The sequence below is a fragment of the Aphelocoma coerulescens genome, chromosome 10 (assembly GCF_041296385.1).
Source record: "Aphelocoma coerulescens isolate FSJ_1873_10779 chromosome 10, UR_Acoe_1.0, whole genome shotgun sequence".
Taxonomy (NCBI): domain Eukaryota; kingdom Metazoa; phylum Chordata; class Aves; order Passeriformes; family Corvidae; genus Aphelocoma; species Aphelocoma coerulescens.
Window position 1 is genome coordinate 20548229 of NC_091024.1, and position 20282 is coordinate 20568510.

General features: G+C 44.5%; 1 protein-coding gene across 7 annotated transcripts in view; it reads left to right on the forward strand.

The window, feature by feature from the left end:
• Window positions 1-20282, forward strand: part of MYO9A (myosin IXA) — a 177066-nt gene that overhangs the window by 103020 nt on the left and 53764 nt on the right. For all 7 annotated transcript variants that reach the window (XM_069026172.1, XM_069026173.1, XM_069026174.1 and 4 more), the window contains 2 exons: window positions 3736-3852; window positions 11997-12131. In XM_069026172.1, the coding sequence (XP_068882273.1) occupies window positions 3736-3852; window positions 11997-12131 (252 nt within the window). The remainder of the gene's footprint in view (window positions 1-3735; window positions 3853-11996; window positions 12132-20282) is intronic.

Consider the following 20282-nt stretch of genomic DNA (forward strand, 5'->3'; position numbering starts at 1 on the left):
TGCTTAAATATATTTAGTGACTTTGTAATCTCAGTTCTTAAGAATCTCCTGTACATCTACAAATGTGTTTTACAGAGGCTTTTAATTTGAGCAAATTTGGGTTCCTGAGATTACATCTTTTCCAGCCTCTAAAACACAGGCTGCTGCTGCTGGAACTATAAGTCCTTGTTCCAAAGCACTTCAAAAGTAGATTTTAGTTCTTAAGTCTGTCTTCCCCTTGTTCCCTTTGACAGAAGATGTTTCCAGAAGTTTATCTATTTTTAAGGTGGCCTGAATCTGATGCTGATCATGACAACTTTCAGACCAATTAATTTGGCAATGAAATCTTACAAAAAACCTCAAATATGCTATATCAGGATCTTAAAAAATTGGCCAACCCAACAAGTGGAGTTTCTGGCACATAATAAATAATATAGAGATCCTTTCTAGCTTGATAAGCAGGAAACTATTGATTAAAACCTTGTCTGTGGCTTATTTCCTGACTCGCCGAGCCAAAGCACGTTTGATCTGTCTCCGGTTGGAATCAGCAATATTTTTGTGTGGGTGCAACATGTCCCGCTCCCTTTGATCCCCTGAGATTTGTTTTGGCATTGCAGCAGCTATTTTTATTTTGCTTTGTGAGGGAAATAAAAATGGTTTGATGAGCATCACCATGTTTCAGATCTGCCTACATATCACGTAAGGAGACTTGTGGAAGAGACCAGAAGCTGTAGGTGATGACCTGAAGACAAGTTGTATGTGATATATGGGATGTAGTTCAGAGACTAAAATGAATTTAAAATATGTAGGATGACACAGGAATAAATAACTACTCAATAAATACAGCATAAAACCTCATTTTAAATGCTCTGCTGCAGCTCCTGAATTTGAAAAGAAATAATATTTCCTGATGGTCTTTAGATTGGGTAGTTTGGTATCTGTTTAGGATAGTGAGGGGCTTTATTTATAATGTGACCTCACCCAAGATCTATTCTCAACAGCAAATACTTTATCTAAATGAAAGAAAAAATTTCAAACAAACAAAGAAAGAAAGCCTCCCCCCCATCCCCACCCCCCCAAAACCCTGAGTTGTTTAAAATAGGTTCATTTCAGTGCAGGTATTTTTTAAATGGATGAAGGCAAAGTGCTCCATCCACCCTATATTCTCTGTATGCTTTGCCAGGACTTTCCTGCCAGCTCTTAGGATTAAGCCATCACTTCTAAGAGTAGCTGTTGAACACTTTGGGATCTGGGCCACCAACTGTGGGACCCAAGCACAGCAGGGAGATCACCTTCCCATGGGCTTCCCAGCTTTCCGTGTAGCTGAGCCTACCTTGGGAAGAAGAGCAGTGGCTCAGCCCCCACGCTGCACATCCTGGAGGAAGCTGGGCAGTGCTGGTGTCAGGGACACATCCCAGTCTGACCATTCACAAGACTCATGGCAGTCACACTCCCAGCATTCCTCAGCACTGGAGTGGTGCAGGCTTAATGAAATCCTCATTTTTTTTGGAAAAAAAAACCCGGGAAATTCAGGGGTGAAGTCCTGCACATCTCTGTGGGCTCTAATCAAAGGGGGAGCGAAAAGTATTGCAATATAAACTTACATGTGAAGCTGTAGGGGAAACGATGACGTTCTTTTTGGCTTTAAATAGGAATGGAGTTTGTTTTTAATTGCACGTTGGAGCAATTAATTGGGCTGGTTTATGCCAGGATGAAGCATTAGGACAGTGAGAAGCATTCCTGGGTCTTGGCCTTCGTCTTTCCCCAGAGACTGATTTTTCTGGTGTGACAGTGACACTGATTGTCTTTCAGCTTAATCAAAGAAGTGTAGGTAGAGAGTAGGGATAGAAAATTGGCCTTGAATTTTCTATTAATCACTGAAACAGTCTCTCACATTTGAGGAAAATTAAAAAAGAAACTTAGACAGCAAAAAGCCCCCCAAACAACCCATGTTCCTTTTAACAGCCAAAAAACCCTCCCCAAACCCTTTTCATCAGTAGAGGGAAGAAAATGCAGTTAGTGGGAACTAGAGCTCTGTGTGTTCGAAATGCCGGCTGCTTTCCAGCCCTTGCTGGAGAACTCGGACATTTCAAGAGCTCACTCTTGAAAAGTGCTGGTTTGGTCTGAGCTACACCAGAATCCTCTTGGTCCTGTTGCTCACCTATTTTCATCACACACTTGCTTTCGGTTGTTTTTTGGGTGAGGAATTCCTTGCTAATTCTGGCCATATTTTGTAGTTACCTAGGATGTCACTTTTTATTGCCTCCAAGTATTGGTTAGCAGTGTATAGAGGCTGTGAGCATCCTCACAGAACCATGGAGTTGTTCAGGTTGGAAAAGCCCTCTGAGCCTGTAGACTCCAACCATCCCCCAGCAGTGCTAAGGCCACCCCTAACCCATGTCCTCAAGTGTCACATCCACATGTCTGTTAAATCCTTCCAGGGATGGGGACTCCACCCCTGCCATGGGCAGCTGTTCCAATGCCTGACAACCCTTCCCATGAATAAATCTTTCCTAATATCCAACCTAAACCTCCCCTGCCATGAACTATGTTACTCCCTTCTCCTATTCCAGCTAGACAGGGAGAGGAAGTGAGACCATGTACTTAATTGCGTTTTAAGAGCAAAACATTGGCAGAATGGCTTGTGGTCACACTGAATGCTGCTATCTCCAAAAATCAAGGGAAAAAGAGGGGGGAACAAGCTGATAGAAGATAAACGATGCTTCGTGAGCTTTATTCCTTCACTTGGGGTCAGTGACATGAGGTGACTCAGATGATGTTCCTCAAAGGGAGGGTTGGTGAGAAGGATTTCAGGGCAATGTGTCACAAGCCACTGATTCGTTACAGTTCAGGGTTGAACTGAAATAATTATGTGGGAACCTTCTGGTTCCTTTTTTATTCCTCTGCAGTGGCTAAAACGAACCCAAATGTAGTGGTCGTGGCTGATACCATAAGTTTTTAGGTGATTAATATGTACCAAAGTTCTGCTCGAGGTGATAATTGAAACCAAGGAAGAATCCCAGGCAGCAAGAACAAAGATAACCTTTAAATAGGAATTCCTGCTTTCTGGGTCTCTATGTAGGTGCCTGTCCGAAAGCCCAGGGACCCTCCTTTGATCTCAGCTTTCATCCCATCGAGCAGAATCTCTTTGATCCCGGCCGTGGTGGGGATGGCCCTTCCTCAGCACTGGAGCAGCGCTGAACCTGCCTGCTGTGATTTGTAGCTCCTGCTGGCAGTACCTGGAAAACTTCAAGTTTTCAGGAACCCTCAGATTTACTAGAAGGGTTTTAGGCTCCCCTTTTGTAGCCCTTCTGCTGGTGCCAGGCGCTGCCTGTCCTGGCCTGTGCTCTCCCATTGCTTGCTGTCACTCCTGTGCAATATCCACCCTCCTCCTCCCTTCACCCCCAGGAAACCTTCCAAGCATCTTGGTGAATTTATTATTTATATATTTAATATGTGTATTTATTTTCTTTCCTTTCGCCACCAGTGGTGGGACTTTTGGTGTGATCTCATGTATCCACTTGAAGGCATGAAAGAAACCAAGCCAAAGTCAGGGGCACATCCCACAGCCCTGGGATTACACCCAATTCCCAGGGCCCTCAGGACCACTGACATACGTGGCATAAATTAAAACAGCAGGCAAAAGCTTTGGCGAGGGAGAAATACGAATGTTGGATGTGGGAGCTTGAGAAGCAAAAGCCATTTTAGAGCAGAGCAGGAATCATTTCCAATCACCTTTTTTCTTCTCTCTTTCAGGCTGTGACCGTGCGGAATTCCATGGCCAAGTCGTTGTACAGTGCCCTGTTCGACTGGATCGTGTTCAGGATCAACCACGCGCTCCTCAACTCCAAGGACATGGAGGAAAGCACCAAGGTAACATCTCACCAGCTCTTTTGGCTCCTCTCTTTACATGAAGTTAATTTTCCCTTGGATTGTAACTGAGTACATCGTTACTCTAAGTGGTGCTTGCTGGGCTGAGAAGGGTGAAGCACCTCAAGTATTACAAGCTCAAAGCAACCAGGGAAGAGATTATTTTGCAGCCACAGAAGCCAGTTCCCCCAACCCCTCCAGGAGCAATGGAAATAATTTTCCTCCTTGTGTGTAAAACTAGAGGTCCCTGTATAACTGAGGGAAAAAAAGGGAATTCTTGCTACCTCATGTTGGTGAAGTTGCTCCATGGTGAAATGATGAACAAGCTGGGTGTCTGTAGGTACTGAGGTAGTACAATAGAAAAACGGAATTAAAGAAAAAAAGCCATGGTGGGAAGAGTGGAGCTGGTGCAGTGCCTTACCACCTTCCCAAAGGATTGATGGAAGGAATGACATGAAGCTTCCTGCCATAGCAGGGTCTGGGTGCTGTGAGCCAGGACATCCTCCCCAGCCCTCTCGTGTATTCACCCACACTCCTCGTGGCTGGGGGATACTGACCCCAAAATCCATGTCCACGCACACACGCACTTCCAGCTCTCCAGCTGCCCTTGGCTTGGGAATCTGGGACATGGTCCAGCAGCATGTGGGGCTTTTTGGGGGATTGTGCATCCAAACTAAAGTCACAGCTGCCAAAAGGAGGATTTTTGCTAAGCACTGACATTTGGATTGTGTCGGAGGACTGAAGTTGCAGAGACTCTCGGCGTGGTCACTCCTTTCTTTAATTCCAAAAATGGCTTGTGGAGAGTAATTATGGACTGGAAATAAAAACATGGCTATGAAATCTGGTTCTATGCTTTTCTGACAAAGAAGGGTTGTCACAGTGATAACATCCAGCGAGCCTTCTGACTGCACATGCTGCCTCTCCCTCTGTTTAATATTTTACCAGAAATGTTGTATTCTTTCTGATTTTTTTTCCAAGTCATCAGGAGTTTTGTCTGGGCTGTCAGGAAAAAACAAACCACACTGTTTACATACTTGGCGAAGCAGAAAAGTGGATTTGTTTTGACAAGGAAGTGCATCTCAAATGCTAATTATTTTTTTGTTAATGACGCAGTGATTGTTTTAAATTATTATCTGTTCTGTAATATTTAAATACAAATCAGTCTAGGACACTTGTGCTTAGTCAGCGTGGCTGTGAAAGTGAGGCACCACAGTAGGTGTTTATGGGCCATTAAACTTTGCTTCCCAGCCTCAAATCTCAGCAGGTAAGAGCCAGAACAGCCCAAATTCCTGCTTTTTTCCAGCATTGCTGCTGCACATTAACCCTCTGCTTCCTCCCCTCAAGACTCCCATGGAGTGTAATCACCTTCCCCCTTGCCCATCTCCCTGTGCCATCTCATGAATTCCCAATTCCCAGGTTTCTGACCCTTTTTTTTGCTCCAAACTGTAACGGTAATATCCAGGTCAGGCAGCAGGCGCCGGGAGCTGGGAGCAGGGTTGCCCCTGTGCCAGAGCAGATCCACCCACGCTGGCAAATGCCCAGGACCTGGAGCTGCAGGAACGTGCTCATACCCAGATCCAGGGAGGCAATCCTGGGCTGTACTTGGCCAGAGTTTCTGAAGCAGAAAGGCAGCGTACAAAATACCAGGGAATATCTGCTGCTCTGGGCAGGAGTGTAGTTCAGTTTATCTTCAGAATCCTCTGTGAATTGGATTGATTCCCACAAATCTCCCAGAAATCAGGAAAATGCCCAAACCCTCCCCATTTTAGGGGTGGAGAGGGTGAAAAAGAGATTTATGTGCATTTCAGAGCAGCTTTGTTAAACATTGACCAGCCAATTTTCCCTTGAGTGCTTCTACCATGTCACCTCCTCAGCCCTATTTTTAGCCCCCAACTTGGGTCATTCCAGCGCAGAGGGAGGAGAAATGTCTCTGTGGACTGGGCAGGGCTGGGAATAGCTGCTCCTTTGCCCTCGAGGAATAACGTTGCTGCCAACAAGTGTCCGGGGGATCCCGGGCTTTGCAGCTGCCCTTGAGGCACCAACCAAGAATCACCACCCTGAGGAACAGAGCCAATGCCCACTAATCTGGTTTTTCCTACCACTTCCCAATCCTCTTGAAATCCTTTTCAGTTCATGCTTGGAGAAACCCCAGATGAGGATGCAGGTTCTTCCTAGCCTCCCATATGTTGTTTCAAGGTTGGGCAACACCAGTGAGTAACTGGGAGGTGGACTGGGAGTAGTGGCATCTCCAAACCTTGGGAATAGCTCCTTGCTGCGAGGCAAGACCTCGGCACTTGGATGACATCTCCTTGCTGGCATTTACCAGCCAAAAAAATCTCTTAAACACACCAAGTCTCTGATTTATGAGAGCAAAATACAGCCTTGCACCTCAGAAACTCCTGAGTGTGCAGTGGGTGAACGGTATGTGACTCACCCTGCGGCAAATGTCCCAGATTGATCCCAGCCCACGCTTGCTGCTGATATTCCTCTGACTTTTAAGATACGTTTTGAAACAATCCTGCAGATTGGCAAGGTTCAGAAAGTGTCAGATGATGGATTTGGGGCACAGAGCTTTCTTTTATGATAATCACATGGTGCAGAGGTAAAACAAGACTCAAAACCATCTCAATTCAGAGTGTGTTTGGGAGAAGTTGATGAGAAAAATTAATACAGAAGTTTCTCTCTTCATGAGTGTAGATTTGATTGCAGTGGGGCAATGGGAACCGAGGTCATTTTCAGATCCCAGTATGTGTTTATTTGATGTCAGCAGTAAGGAGAAGATCAAAAGATGAAGCTGGGCAAAGAAAAATAAACAGTCGGCCGTTGTTCTTCCATATTGTCCAGCAAATATTTGGAAGATGTAAATCAGACCTTTGATATCCAAATTTAGTTAAATGTACAGTGAAATATTTTGGGAAAACATAGTGGGATTTGGCTTATTTTGCTTGGTGACAGGATTTGGAGCATATTATTTCTGACCTGAGTTGGGAATAAGTTATTTGATACCTCCTGGTTTATGGCAGTGGCAGAGCTGCTGTGGGTTGCATTTGCTCCGACTCCCTTTTCCTTCATCTTCTCTCAAGTGCTTTTAGCTCCTTTTATGTTCTCATGATTCCCTACAAACTGTCTGAAATTTGACCTTTATTAATGAGGTCGGAGACTTTTCCTTCTCTTGAGAATGAGATTACTAAACCTCCCAGAGCCTCTTATTGAATTCCCCTTCCATAAATCAGGTTGGGAATTGCTAGAAGTTCGTCTCAGTGCTTAAAACGATGATAGAGTGGAGATCGTGGTGGATCAAAAGGCATTTCCAAGGGTGCTTTTAATCTTTTCCCATTTGGTTCTTGTGAAGTATCTTAATTTCTTCCTAAATCACCCTGCTGCTGTTTTCGGATGACGTGCCGCATACGTGGGGATGATGGTGAACTCATGGCTGTGAAGAAAATTAAAATTAATGGCCATGAAGAAAAATTCGTGGTTGAGCTCATGAAGAACTCAGGGCCATGAAGAAAATTCATTAAAATTAATGGCCATGAAGAAAAATTCGTGGTTGAATTCATGAAGGACTCATGGCCATGAAGAAAATTCATTTAAATTCAACCAACCAGTTAATTTTTGGCTTTTTGACCTGAAGCAGAGGAAGAATTGCTGAACATGCAATGTGTTTAATGTGCATCAGTTCATTAATTTTAGGTCCCAACTTCCAAGTTTGTAGCAAATCACTGCCTCTCACTTTATATAATAGGTCATCGTGTATATTGGGGTGATGTAGTTTGGAGTGGTCCTTTTAGATGAAGTGGTGATGGATTTTTGGATTGTTTTGGGGAGGGATTTCTTGCAGTGTCAGCCTTGGAATATTGTAAAAGAAAAGAAATTACGACGATGAAGAGAGATTAAAAAATTAAAAATAGTAATAAACAAGATTTTCCCCCCAAATTTGAAGCACACCTATTTGTGATTGCCAAAATGTACCTCCATGGTGGAATGACATCACCAGCGTCCATTTGGGGCAACATACATCAGCTCCAACAATCCCTATTTATTGGCACTTTGGGAATTGGAGAGCACAGAGCTTCAAGGCCATCATTTGCCAAAAGCCCTTAAAACTCTTCCTCTGTGTTTAAATGTCATGGCTGAGACATTTTAAGAAAAGCATGAGGTCATTTTTCATCATCTCAAGCAGAAAGTGCTCACTGACCCAGGGTTCACCCAAATTTTAAAAATCCTCATGGACATGCACTCTTGATCAGAGGAATTTTGATATGTTAATTGATACAGTCACACTTTTAAATTTTAAATGTTAGTTTTGATAAAGAAACAGCATTAATCCACAAACTAGACTTGGCAAGTCGAGGTCTAAATTATCTTTGTGTGATTTCCTCATGGCACCTGTTCAAAGGATGGATTTGAAACTGAAGACTTATAAGATTTGTAAATGTAAAGCTCCTTTGATTATTTTTTTTAACTATTGGGCTGCAAATTTAGTCCTAAACCCACCCAGATTACACACTTTTTACAGGCCATTCACCAAAATTAATTCCTGTATATGTCAATGGAAATGGTGTTTTTTCACCTTGCTACAAGAATTGACTCTTTGTTAGTACATTTGTGCTGCTTTGTCAGGGACAGAGAGCAGAAAAAGCCGTAAATTCCAAATTTCTCAGGATTTAAAGTTTTCCCAAGTGGCATCCGTTGGCCTCGTTCTTTCGGGAGCACCGTAGCAGGGGACAAACGACTGTTTCACCACAGGGTTCTGCCTGGATTTCTCTGGCGTGAAACTCTGCAAAAAACTACACTCCTTAAAATCTGTATTCTGGAGGAGTTTGGGAGTTGTGAACACAGGGATGTGAGAAAAATTGCTGGTTTACTCTGTATAACAACCATGGCAGAATTAACCATCCTCCTCCTGGACGTGTGGTTTGATACCTGCAGTGGTTTTGTGAAATACAGATTTCTTTATAGGTCTGTACGTGTTTCATTTTGGGTGTCAGCAAAAAATTATAAAAATACAGCTTTAAAATATAATATTTTCATGAGATTCTTTTGTAACTGACATGGCTATTTTTTGCTCTATATGACTCTTCTGTTTTGCTTTATAAGTGTATTTCCACACCCACATTTGGTAGCAGCTTCGACGCAGTAAATGAACCAGATTTGGAAAAAAAGGGAGAGGGTTTTTGTGCTCAGTTATTTCATATTAAATTAAGTTTGTGAGAGCTTAAAGATCCTGTTCAGCTTAAAGTCTTCACTCTTGGCAGGGGCTTAACTATTTCCACAGAGCATCAGCACAGTGCTTTTGAAAGCTGGTGTCAGTAAATCCATAAATAGTCTGGAAATGTGAGCGTTTTATCTTGCAAGTCTTGTTTGTATGTGGTGGAATAGAGACTTTTATGTGGGGGAATTTTAGGGAACTCTTGTGGATTGTAGGGATGAGCTTGAAGAGCAGTGGGGTGGTTGGGATTGAGATTTGCAAGGGTGCTGTGAAGGGAGATGAGAAGAAGTCACTTTGTCCTGTTTCCATCATCAATTTTTCCATGGATAATGTAGATAAAATAAGATCCATTAATCACACAGAGTTTAAGAAGAATTCCTCCTGAGATGTATTTAAAAAAGAGGTGAGGCAGATTTCAGGCTGGGTAATGAACATAGCTGTGAACAAAAGGGTTGCCACATCCGTTGGGACAAGCAGGAGAAGGTGCTGGACCTCGGGAAGCAGTGGGTGAGAGTGAATCCCTCTGCCAGGCTCAGTCCTTGGTCCAGCAGTTTCCATCTTCTGGTCAAAGGGCTGTTTCTCATGGGTGTTTCGCCAAGTGATGCAAACTTCTGGGAAAATGGCCAAGGGCCTTCATCCTTGTCATGGCATCGGGGAGGTAGAGCCTGTCTGGCCCTGGAATAGGGGGAGAAGCCTGGACAAAAGATGAAGTAGCCAATGAGCTCTTGGGAAAATGGGTTAGAGACTTATCTTTGTGCTTAAATGCTTTTTTTGTTGTGTTTTTTTCTTGTCCCAGTGGCCAAAGTCCAGGTCAGACAAAGCTCCAACTCAGAGCCCAGTGGCCACTCTGCCCACGGCAGCCATGCCTGCTCCAGCTGTAGGTGGTTCCCTGGTCAGGAGTCGGGCACAGAAGGAATATTTTCCTCCCACGTTGTGTGATCCGTTGAAAACGGACAAAAGGCAGTGTGGAGAGGCTTGTGGACAGTCTGGTTTATATTCCTGGCAGTGGCATTAAGCCGGTCTCAGCAAGGAAGCCTTAGAAAATCCAGAGTGCAGGTAGCACCAATAGAACTAAAACCAGGGCACCTGGCAGCTCTCAGGTCCTTTGAGGTAGAGGAGAGGGGGTGTTACTCCTCCCTACTCGAGGTTTGGCTCATTTGACCAATGCTAATGCTTTTACCGCTCTTATTAATTATTTAATTAATTGTAATGGGTGAATGGAGTGTTTGTGTGAGGTGGCTTTGGTTGGACCCCAGGGCATGGTGCTCTAATGAGCTGCTGGTGGAGCTCTCCCTGCACGTGTCCTTCAGGCTCTTCACCCTTTTTCTGATGACAGCAGCCTTGCGGGGTGGGCACAGTCCGAGTTTTATTTATTACTCATTATTAATTAGGTTTTTGACACAACAGTCAGGTACAGGCTTGGAAGCTGCAGCAGAAATTGTATCTTGAGCTTGTTTTTCTCCCTGGCTCCCTGTGCAGATGAGGTTTATCTGCTGACAAATCCCCCTGTCCCTCTTCCTCTAGGTTTCCCAAATCCATCTGACAGGCAGAAGGCTCAAGTTTTTTGAAAACCAGTACCTAAGTCAAAGGAGAAAGTTCCACATTTCTACTCCCATCAAGGGTAGGAAGAGCAGTCTGAGCCAGGAGGTGATGGGTTGCACTCACTCGTGGGCCAACATGCACCTGGCCAGAGGTCTACTGCCTCTGGTTGCCTGGCTGGTGTGGAGGGAGTGGGATTGGTTGTGCAAAGAGGAGGGGGCCAGGAGGATGCAAAGCAAGCTGGGAATTCACTGCAGCATTGACCTCCCTTTGCCACCATAGGAAACCTTGGGGCACCCACATCTTAATGAGCATCTCAAGAGGTCATTGTAGATTAGAGACCAAACAGGCACTGGGGGAGAAGCCTGGCATGAGATACAGCTGAGGTTCACAAAATCATCTAAGTGATGGGAAAAAAAGGCGATTTAGAACTGTAACTCACCAAATCCTGCAATTTATATTATGGGTTATGGATTTAATAAAAGAAAAAACTTCCCTGTTGTGACCTTCTGGAAATTCATCAGAGAATGTAGGGCTCATAGTCCCAATGGGTTCAAAAAAGATAGGGTGGTTCCCTCTTTACACTTCTCTTGCCCATGAGCTAAAGGAGCACAGAGGTGTCTCTCCATATCCCTCATCCCAAACTGGGGGGAGCTGGTGGGAAAAGGTGCCAGAGTGCAGAAGAGCCACGTGGACACAGCCAGGGCTGGGCCAGCAGTTAGGGCTGAGTGTTAGTCAGGGCTTTGGACTCCCTTTTCAGCAGCATTATTATTTTTGTGTTAATTCCCCCCTTTCGGTGAAGCAGGAGTAACTCGGTGCTCCCAAACATCAGTCCACCCTCTGCTCCACCTGACAAACAAGGCACATGCTTTATCTGTGATACTATTTTAGTGCTCACAGGAGAACTAAAGATTGTTTCCATGGGAAGCCCTGATGTGCAGGAGCTTCTTCTTGAGGTTTGCAGCTGGAGCGGGTTTGCTTGGACACGTCCCTCACCTTGGAGGTCCTTTCCTGTGGATTGTCTTCACAGTGCAAGCCTTTGCTTCCCAAGCCCATCCCCATTTTTCCTCTCTGAAGATCAATACTCTTAAATCCAATGGAATAACTTGGAATGGGGCTCAGGTTTCTTCAGAGATGGCCATTTGTTTGTGAATGAGAAAAAATTCACCTCTCAAAGGGCTTTTCTCTTAGAACAAGCCCTTCTGTCCAGATATCTAAAGTTACATGTTGTCTCTCTGATTTGGAGTCTTCCAGATGGTGCAATATCAACAATTCCAGTAAAATTCCTGCTGTTAAGTATATTTAATTCTGCCTGTGGGCTTTTGATTATGCACTGTGTACAAATAATCCACTTTATGTGATTTTATTCTAACCCTCACTCTTACTTTTCTTGCAGACTTTATCCATTGGAGTGCTTGATATTTTTGGGTTTGAAGACTATGAAAACAATAGTTTTGAACAATTCTGCATTAACTTTGCCAACGAGCGCTTGCAGCACTACTTTAACCAACACATCTTTAAACTGGAACAGGTAAGTCTGGAAATATTTACTCTCTGATGCCAGTGAGTGTTGGCATGACTTTGTAGCCCTGATAATGTTCCTAAATTGTCCCTTTAATTCTGTTTTGTTAAGGAGTATACACTGAATTATTCAAATTACCTTCTAACTGACTGTATGACAAACTTCCACCTGTAAAATAAAATCCAACCAGACATTTGCTGGTTTAAAAGAAACATTTTGGGTTCCATAAAATCATGAAGACCTTAACGACTGCTCTGTTGTCCCCTTGATATGTGCTCCGAGGGCTCATCCATGAGCAATTCCTTCCTTGCCTTTGCCTGGACTTGCTGCCGTGTCATTTGATATCACATAAAAGTTTTTTTTTGGTATCTAGTGAAAAAGCCACCCCAATCTTCCAGTGGTTTTTTGCCTTCCAGTGTTGATTTGTGGGGAGGGAGGAGAAATGTCTCTCTGACGTGTTCTCCAAGGTCAGACTTGACAGCGTTATGACCTTCAATAGCCCTGGCAGATTAGGAGAGGCTGAACTTTAGGCTTTGCTCTAGGTTTGTTAAGACAAGGTGTTGCTTTGCCGCCTCAAATTAATGCACTTGAGAGAGATATCAAAAGCACAGGCTGCAATCCAGCAGGTAACACACACAAAATGGCTTAGATGGGTGGGAGGAGGCTTCTCCATTTGTTACCCAACAACAAGCAGGACAAGAAAACTGAAAGTATGTATTTCACAGATGGACAATTGTTATTGGGCTGTATAATACGGAAATATGTTAGAGACCTTTTTTTTGACATGTGAGTCTGCATGTCCTCCCTCCAGGTGAAAGCCTTCTTGGGGACACCAAGGGGACCCCTCCTTATTGTCATTACAGCCTAGCCCTTCCCAAAAACCCCAATAGTTTCATTTTGGGCCTCTTCAGTGTTCTCAGAGATTGGAAAATTCAGAAGAAAAGTTGCCGTGAATATGAGGATGTTCAAAAAACAAGTGATCTATCCCTGTGTGGGTCACTTAGGGAGTGTTTGCTGATGAGTTTGATGGTTTCTGTTAAATCTCTTTGCTTTTGATCAATAAGGTGGAGCAGAGCTGCTCAAACCCATTTAATTTCAGTTTTTTAAGTGGCCTTTGTATGCAGGTGCACCCTACTCAACAGATGCTCCAAGAATGGGAAAACCTGTCTATTCCTAGGAACAGGTTTCTTTTCCCATTGCCCACCATAAAAATGGAAGTTTTGATACTAGCACAAAGCCAAACCAGCTGGATTTTTTATAAATGCTACCATACACTTCCTAGAAGAGACTCGGGGAGGGAGCACCCTTCCTGAAAGCTGGAGACAGATGATTCCTCAGTGAGGTGGGGTTTCAGCAGCCTCCTCCAAGATGCCGTCATCCATGAGGGAATTCCTGTTATTGGGCTGGGATTTCTTAGCAGGTCAGTGCTCCCCCCAAGCCTGGGGGATGCACAGAGGTCCTGAGCACAGCAATCCGTAATTCTTGGAGCAGCTTCAGGGCTAATTAGCTTTCTCCTTGAAATCTGTCAAGCATGTGAAGTCAGTGGAGTCAGTGTTTGCTGTATGGATATGAGGAGCAGTTGTGGAGCCATCAAACTGCAAAGGGCCCATTCCAATTCTTAATGCCAGAGCACGTCATCCTCCTGGATCCTTGCTGGAGCACTGCAAGCTCTGCTGCTGGAAAATTCAGGCATCTAGGCATAGTTTGGGTCTATAAATACAAATAATCCGTGCAGCTGCAGGAGTGCTGATTCTTGGGTAAATGAATTGGATGGTTTAACCATTTACTTTCCCTGGAATTCCAGCTGCATGTGAAGGATTGGATTTGATGGAAAGAAAACTCGGGGATGTATATTCAGGTCTTGGATCTTCAGCATGTCCTTCCTTCCTCACTGGCCCAAAGGTTTTTTAATGATACTCACGAGTCTACAAATGAAGACCAAGAAATTAATATTGTGTTTCTAGGGAGCAAAGTAGTTCTGTTACCTCAAAATGTGAATTTATCTGAGATATTTGTGGCTTTGTAAGCGTTTCTGTGATGTCTTGGTAATAGGGACCTGAAGTGGATAGATCCTTCTCTGAATCCTCAGCTCTCCAAAGCTTGCAGGAGGCTGAGGAGAGATTGCTGAGATACCCGGACACTTCTGCTAAAAAAATAAGTGACAAAATTAAACGGTCACTAAGGATTTTTCTTGAAATCCTAATAGAATTTGTCTGCCAGAACGGCATTTAGCCATGGTGGAATTGTTGCCATGACATGCTGTTGATGTTACAGAAAGCAAAATACCCACCACAGTCCTCTAGGAGAACCATGGGGTTATTTTAATCTTTATTCCCTCCTTTTTTTCCATGGTGAAATCTAATACAATGTGTCTGGTGAATCTTTTTTTAAACCTTCTGTCTGAAGATGACGCTATTTCCAGTGGTTTGCAAACAACCACCAAGGCGTCCTCGGTCTTCAGCCTGGTGCCTCCCGAAAATACAGCGGCTCTTGTGCTGCGCCTGAGGGGCTGCAAAGGCCTTTGCAGGAGCAACCTCCTCTCTTGCAGCCAACCACGGGGGAAGGGTAAAGGCTTTATAAATCCTGGCCTACTCTTGGATCCAGATCGGTGATGATCTATTTATTAATGTAGAAAGGTGGCTGTGGCAGGAGTTGTGACCTTGCCCTGTCACGGAGCAAAGGTGGTGTTCTCCTCCCCGGGTATCTCGCAGGTTCCTGGGAGGAGGTTGGGTGAGGGGCTGTAGCTGGTGGCTTCAGCTGCTGCCTCATGTGGGCAGCACGAGGCAGGGGGTCCTTCACCATCCCTCCCTCAGGCTGGTGGCTTCGGGTGACACGTCCCTGTCGCTCTTGCACTCACTGGGTGCTGTCAGAGCATCACCTCAGCAGTGATTGTCTGTTCCCCGGCCCTGCTCCATCTCTGTGCCCTCAAGTTGCCTCTTGTGCAGAGCAGGTAAGCCCAGAGCTGCCCTGCAAGTCAGGGAACAGCCAGGTGCTTCTGGGAGAGGAAAACAGCGTTTTTGCATTGCACCTTGCCTTTTGTTTGGGTTTTTTTAAGGCACTGCACTAAATAATTGCTGTGGATGAAGATGTCGTTTGGAGATCACCAGTACCATACCACCCATGATCTGAGTTTCCTCCCAGTTTCCAGGTCTTTGGCAGTTTAAGGGCCAGGAGTACAAGTTTTTATTTCATGTATCCCGTTCTCCAAACTTTGTCATCTTTGTCCTCACCAATCTTCCCCCATCCCTGCTGGGGCTCATCTGGTTCTCTCCACCTCACCCACCTTTCCCCGTTTCAGCTAATGCTTTGCAAAGGTTGAGGACTCATCCTGTAGCTTTCCATCCCACAGGTCTTGCTATTTAAGTTCTTTTCTGCCTCTTTTTCCAGCTTTTGTTTACCCACCAAACCTCAGTTTCAAGGACATGGTTTTATTGTTTAAAAAAATCGATAAATAACCAAGGTTGAGGCTGAAAATATTACATAATTTGGAGCACAATCAACTGGCAGGAGCTCAGGTGTTCAGTGAAGTCTGTTTTCTGGTGGGGTCCCTGGTGAGCTTGATGTCCCAGCCAGCAAATCTCAGTCTGCTCAGACTGAAAAACTGAATTTCATCAGGATAACGCATCCTATGGAATGTTTGCTCAGCCATCCAAAGCTCCATAAATATTTAGGGAGGTTGTGTGGTTTACTGGTCCTGTGCAATAGGTGCAGAGCTCCAACAGTCTGGACTGTCACTCCCTCCAACCATCTCTGAGTTTTACCTCATGATTTTGAGGAGCAACAGCCCCCAGGGAACATGACACTAGAATGGGTTTAGATATCTTACTTAAATATCCCATTTAGAAATGATATTTAGATACCATATTTAAATAAGTGTGAGTTTAATCATTAACGTTTTCCAGCCTTGATTCTATGGTTCTGTGAACGTTACAACAGGTTGTTCATCACGGTGGGAGTGAATTAATTTTAAAAAGCATCAATCTAAATTACTTAAATTTAAAATAAATTGCAAAAAAGGGTCTCTCTCCCACTGCTCGGAACAGTCTTCCTTTCCTTCCCGCCAGGATTTTTTCTGTATCTCATCACTGGTTAGGCGTTAATGCCTCTTTATTGCCTCTGAAGACAAAAGCCAACCATCAGAAGTCAACCACTGAGGCCTGGGAGGCTCCGTTGAAGTTTGTGTTTTCCTTGGAGATGGGCGAGCGGCTGCCCCCCGAGAACGCTGCCGTCAGCTGCGGGCCACATGACCCGTGGAGAAGGAACGAGCTGCACAAGCTATTGATTTATTATTTGGCAGAGTGCCATCGAATGCAACTCACATTTGGGGGAAGAGGAGGATGCTTAGAGCACATAAATCGTACTAATAAAAATCAGGATGCTGAGAGCTGTTTAAATGGGATCTGCAGGGTAGGACAACTTCAAAGCACATGAGTGAACTGAGGGACAGCTCTAGTCAGAGCTGTGCCAGGGTGGGTTCAGGTGGGACATCAGGAGGAATTTCTTCGTGGAAAAGGTGCTGAGGCATTGGAACTTCCCAGGAGGTGGTGGAGCCCCCGGCCCTGGAGGTGTCCAAGGAAGGACTGGACGTGGCACTCAGTGCTCTGGGCTGGGGACAAGGTGGGAATCAGGCACAATTTGGACTCTGTGGTCTGGGGGGTCTTTCCAAGCTTGGTGATTTTGGGATCCGTTGTCAGTCTCCCAGAGCTTTGTCTTGGGTCCTTCCAGCATCCTTGAGTCCATGGATGTTGCATGGCTGGGACTGGGGCTGGGGGGCTTCACTTGTCACCCACTTGTTTCTGGGTTTCTCCAGATAATGAGTAATCATTACAGGCAAGTATAACATATAATGTATAGCGTGTAATAGGATATATCCTCATCTGTTATATTATTTATATATCCTCTGGTAGCATAGATTAGATTGAGTTGGAAGGGACCTGAAAAATCATCCGGTTCCAGCTCTCCCCATGTGGAATTTCCTGACCTCTAATTTAACCCCAGTGCTGCATTTGGCCAGCCCATCCCTCATCCCATGCTCCTTGCTGTAACTCTCCAAGTCACAGGTGCTTGCTCCCAGTGCCCTTATCCCTCTCCCAAGTCACCATGATCTCTTGAGCTTTCTTCCTCTCCTCGGAGCTGGTTCCTTCCTTTCTCCAGGTAGATGATGTTTTCTGCTGATTGTGGTTCCTACTCAGATGGATTGGCACAGACTGTTCCAGGGATACCAGTTTTTATTTATTAATGGTACAAAAAGGGTTTGGAGTGCCAGGAGAAGGGGAAGTGGCTTCCCACAAGGGGCCATGGCTTCCCACTGCCAGAGGGCAGGGACAGATGGGATATTGGGAAGGACTTGTTCCCTGTGAGGGTGGGGAGGTCCTGGCACAGGGTGCCCAGAGCAGCTGTGGCTGCCCCTGGATCCCTGGAAGTGTTCAAGGCCAGGTCAAATGGGGCTTGGAGCAGCCTGGGACAGTGGGAGGTGTCCATAAGATCTTGAAACCAGAAGATCTTTAAAGTCTCTTCCAATGCAAGCATTCTGTGTTTCTGTTGGTGGATTTTCATAGGGCAGAGCTGTGCAATGTGACATCTCCTCTTAAGCAAGATGACAAGCAAGAAATCTCTAAAAGCCTGTAAAATACTTCAACCAACGTAAAAATTGTCCTGCTGTGGCAGGACTGGAATCAGGAATGTGTTAATGGACAGAAATGGGGAGTGGGACTGGAAGGGGGACGAGATGTTCAGCCTCAGAGACCCATCTGGTGCTCACCATGACCACTGTGGAGGTTCCTTCACATCTCCTAACTCTAATCCATCTTTCAAGGTGTCAATAGATGCAGATACAGATATTTCTTTTCCTCTTCATTTTTGATCAGAAGAACTTAAAGGAATTGATCCACCAGCAGATCACACAGAAATGTTAAGCTTGTGCTTCTCCTGGCTGTGTAAGGGCAGCTTGGGAAGAAGATACTCCCACAGAGGGAGCCCGTGGGATTGTGGCAATGTGTGTGCTGCCAGCTGAACCATGCAAACCCAATTCTGCCTATTTTGAGAGCAAAATATAATTTATGACTGAAAACCTGTTGCCACTGAAGCTCAGGGAGCTGATTTGAGCTCAGAGATGGATGGTGTGGAGCTGGCACATGGTTTTCTGGGCTGAACCTGCTGGTTTAAAACACTTTCATGATGGAGAGTGCAAATTCCAATAAATTCAAATCTGCCTATGTACAGCAGGGGGGAGTCATCAGTGAGTGAAGCATCAGCCTCAGAATAAGTCCAAATTCACTTGGCATTTGCTGAGGAGCTGCTGAAATAGTCACCTGGAAGGAGACCATCTCAAGGAGGACCTTGGCTTCAAGGGAAGGCTCATCAGCTCCCCTGCACTCTGCCATGTTATCATGGACAGAGGGGGCCTTAAAATCTGTTTATAGACCATGTATTCATAGAGAATGTGGCTAAGTATTTATATTTGTTGTGTCTGTAAGCACATGGTTAAAAAATATACGTGTTATATCTTTATATTATGTCTGTGTCTATAAATTCCTTTTCTACTGAAATTGAGAACAAACATAAAAATCCTCATTCCTAAATGAAACCTTCAGCCTCAGCATCTTTTCCTGGAGGGATGTCAGGAACTCGAGGCATCCACCCCGTCTGCAGCACAAGCAGACCAAGGACCAGACTCATTTAGGAACTTTCCACATCCCATGGATTTATCATATCAAACTCATTTTAATCATCAATTTATGCTGGGAGGATTCTGCTGGGCCCATCTGCTGAACCAGCAATTAATCCTCCGTGGGATGGGTTCATTCCTGGACGGATGAATCCTTAGGGGAAAGATTCCCCCATACCTTGTTGGCCGTTTCCAGCTGTGCACAAATTTTCCCAAGCTCCCCAGGATGGATTTTAGGATGCAAATGTGTCCATATGTAGCCAGAAAAGAGCTTTTATGAGGTTTAGCTCCTCTGATTTTTCACATAACAACAACCATTTTTAACATACGATACAAAAATATTTGGGGATTATTTTAAACTGGGGAGTTCAGCTGGGAATGGAGAGAGATGTGGAAGGGGATTAATTCCTAGTTTCTCACTTTGCAAAGAAGCCTGAAGCTGAAGCAGATGGTGTTCAAGGCAAGAAGAGAGGAATTTCACACCCTTCTGTTTAGTCGGGAATTTTTATGCCAGATATATACATTTAGATATCCAAAAGTAGCTGCCTGTTGATGGTGTGGCTCTGGATTACACGAGTTTTTATGACAGGAGCACAATGGGAAATGTTCCCACGTGGAGTTACGCTGGAAAAAGGGATTTTTCAGTTGATTTCTCACTTTAATCTGGGAGTTTTCATCGTGTAAACAAGGTTTTCCTATGCCCCAGTAAGGAAAGGCTGGAGTAGATAAACTCCTGGGTCTGGTCTGGCTCTGCCTGGGAGGAGGTGAATGAGCTGGTGGGGGTTTCTGCTGCTCTTGGGGTTTCTAAGTGTTATTTTTGGGGCTGTTTCTCAATTCTCACTGTGACTAATGGCAATATGCCTGTGGGATAAGACATCTGCCTCCAGGGCACTGAAACACTGAGGGATTTTCAGGGCTTTTGGCTTGCAGGATGTGTGGATGGATGCCCAAAGCCCTCTGGACCTCTTTAAATCATGAGAAAATTTGTATCTTTGATATCCCATGATAGGGCAATTTCATGTATCATGGTAAAACCTTTATCTTTAGGTGGGACTTTTCACCACCTTTTGATTTGAATTTCCTAAACCCTGAGCTTTGTGCTTTCAGACAGATGGGGAATTTATGATGGTTTTTATTTTGTATTTTTATCACATCTCTTGTGTCATTTCATCTCTGCATTTCCTCTTCTCTGAAGTTTTTTAAGCCCCTGGTCCCTCCCTCCCCACCTCTGAATTTTACCACATGATTTTGGGGAGCAGCAGCGCCCAGGGACCATGATACTCCAAAGAGAGCATAGATGTCTTATTTAGATTCCATATTTATCACAGTTAGATATCATATCTAGGTAAGTGTGAGCTTAAAAATCATATTTAACTTTTTCTCCCCTAATTGTGCTTTTTAGCATTTGGTTTTATTTACTGAGGGCTGTGGCTGGATGCAGAGTAATTGATGATCATCTATGGAGGTGTAAAGACATTTTCCAGCATCTCCAA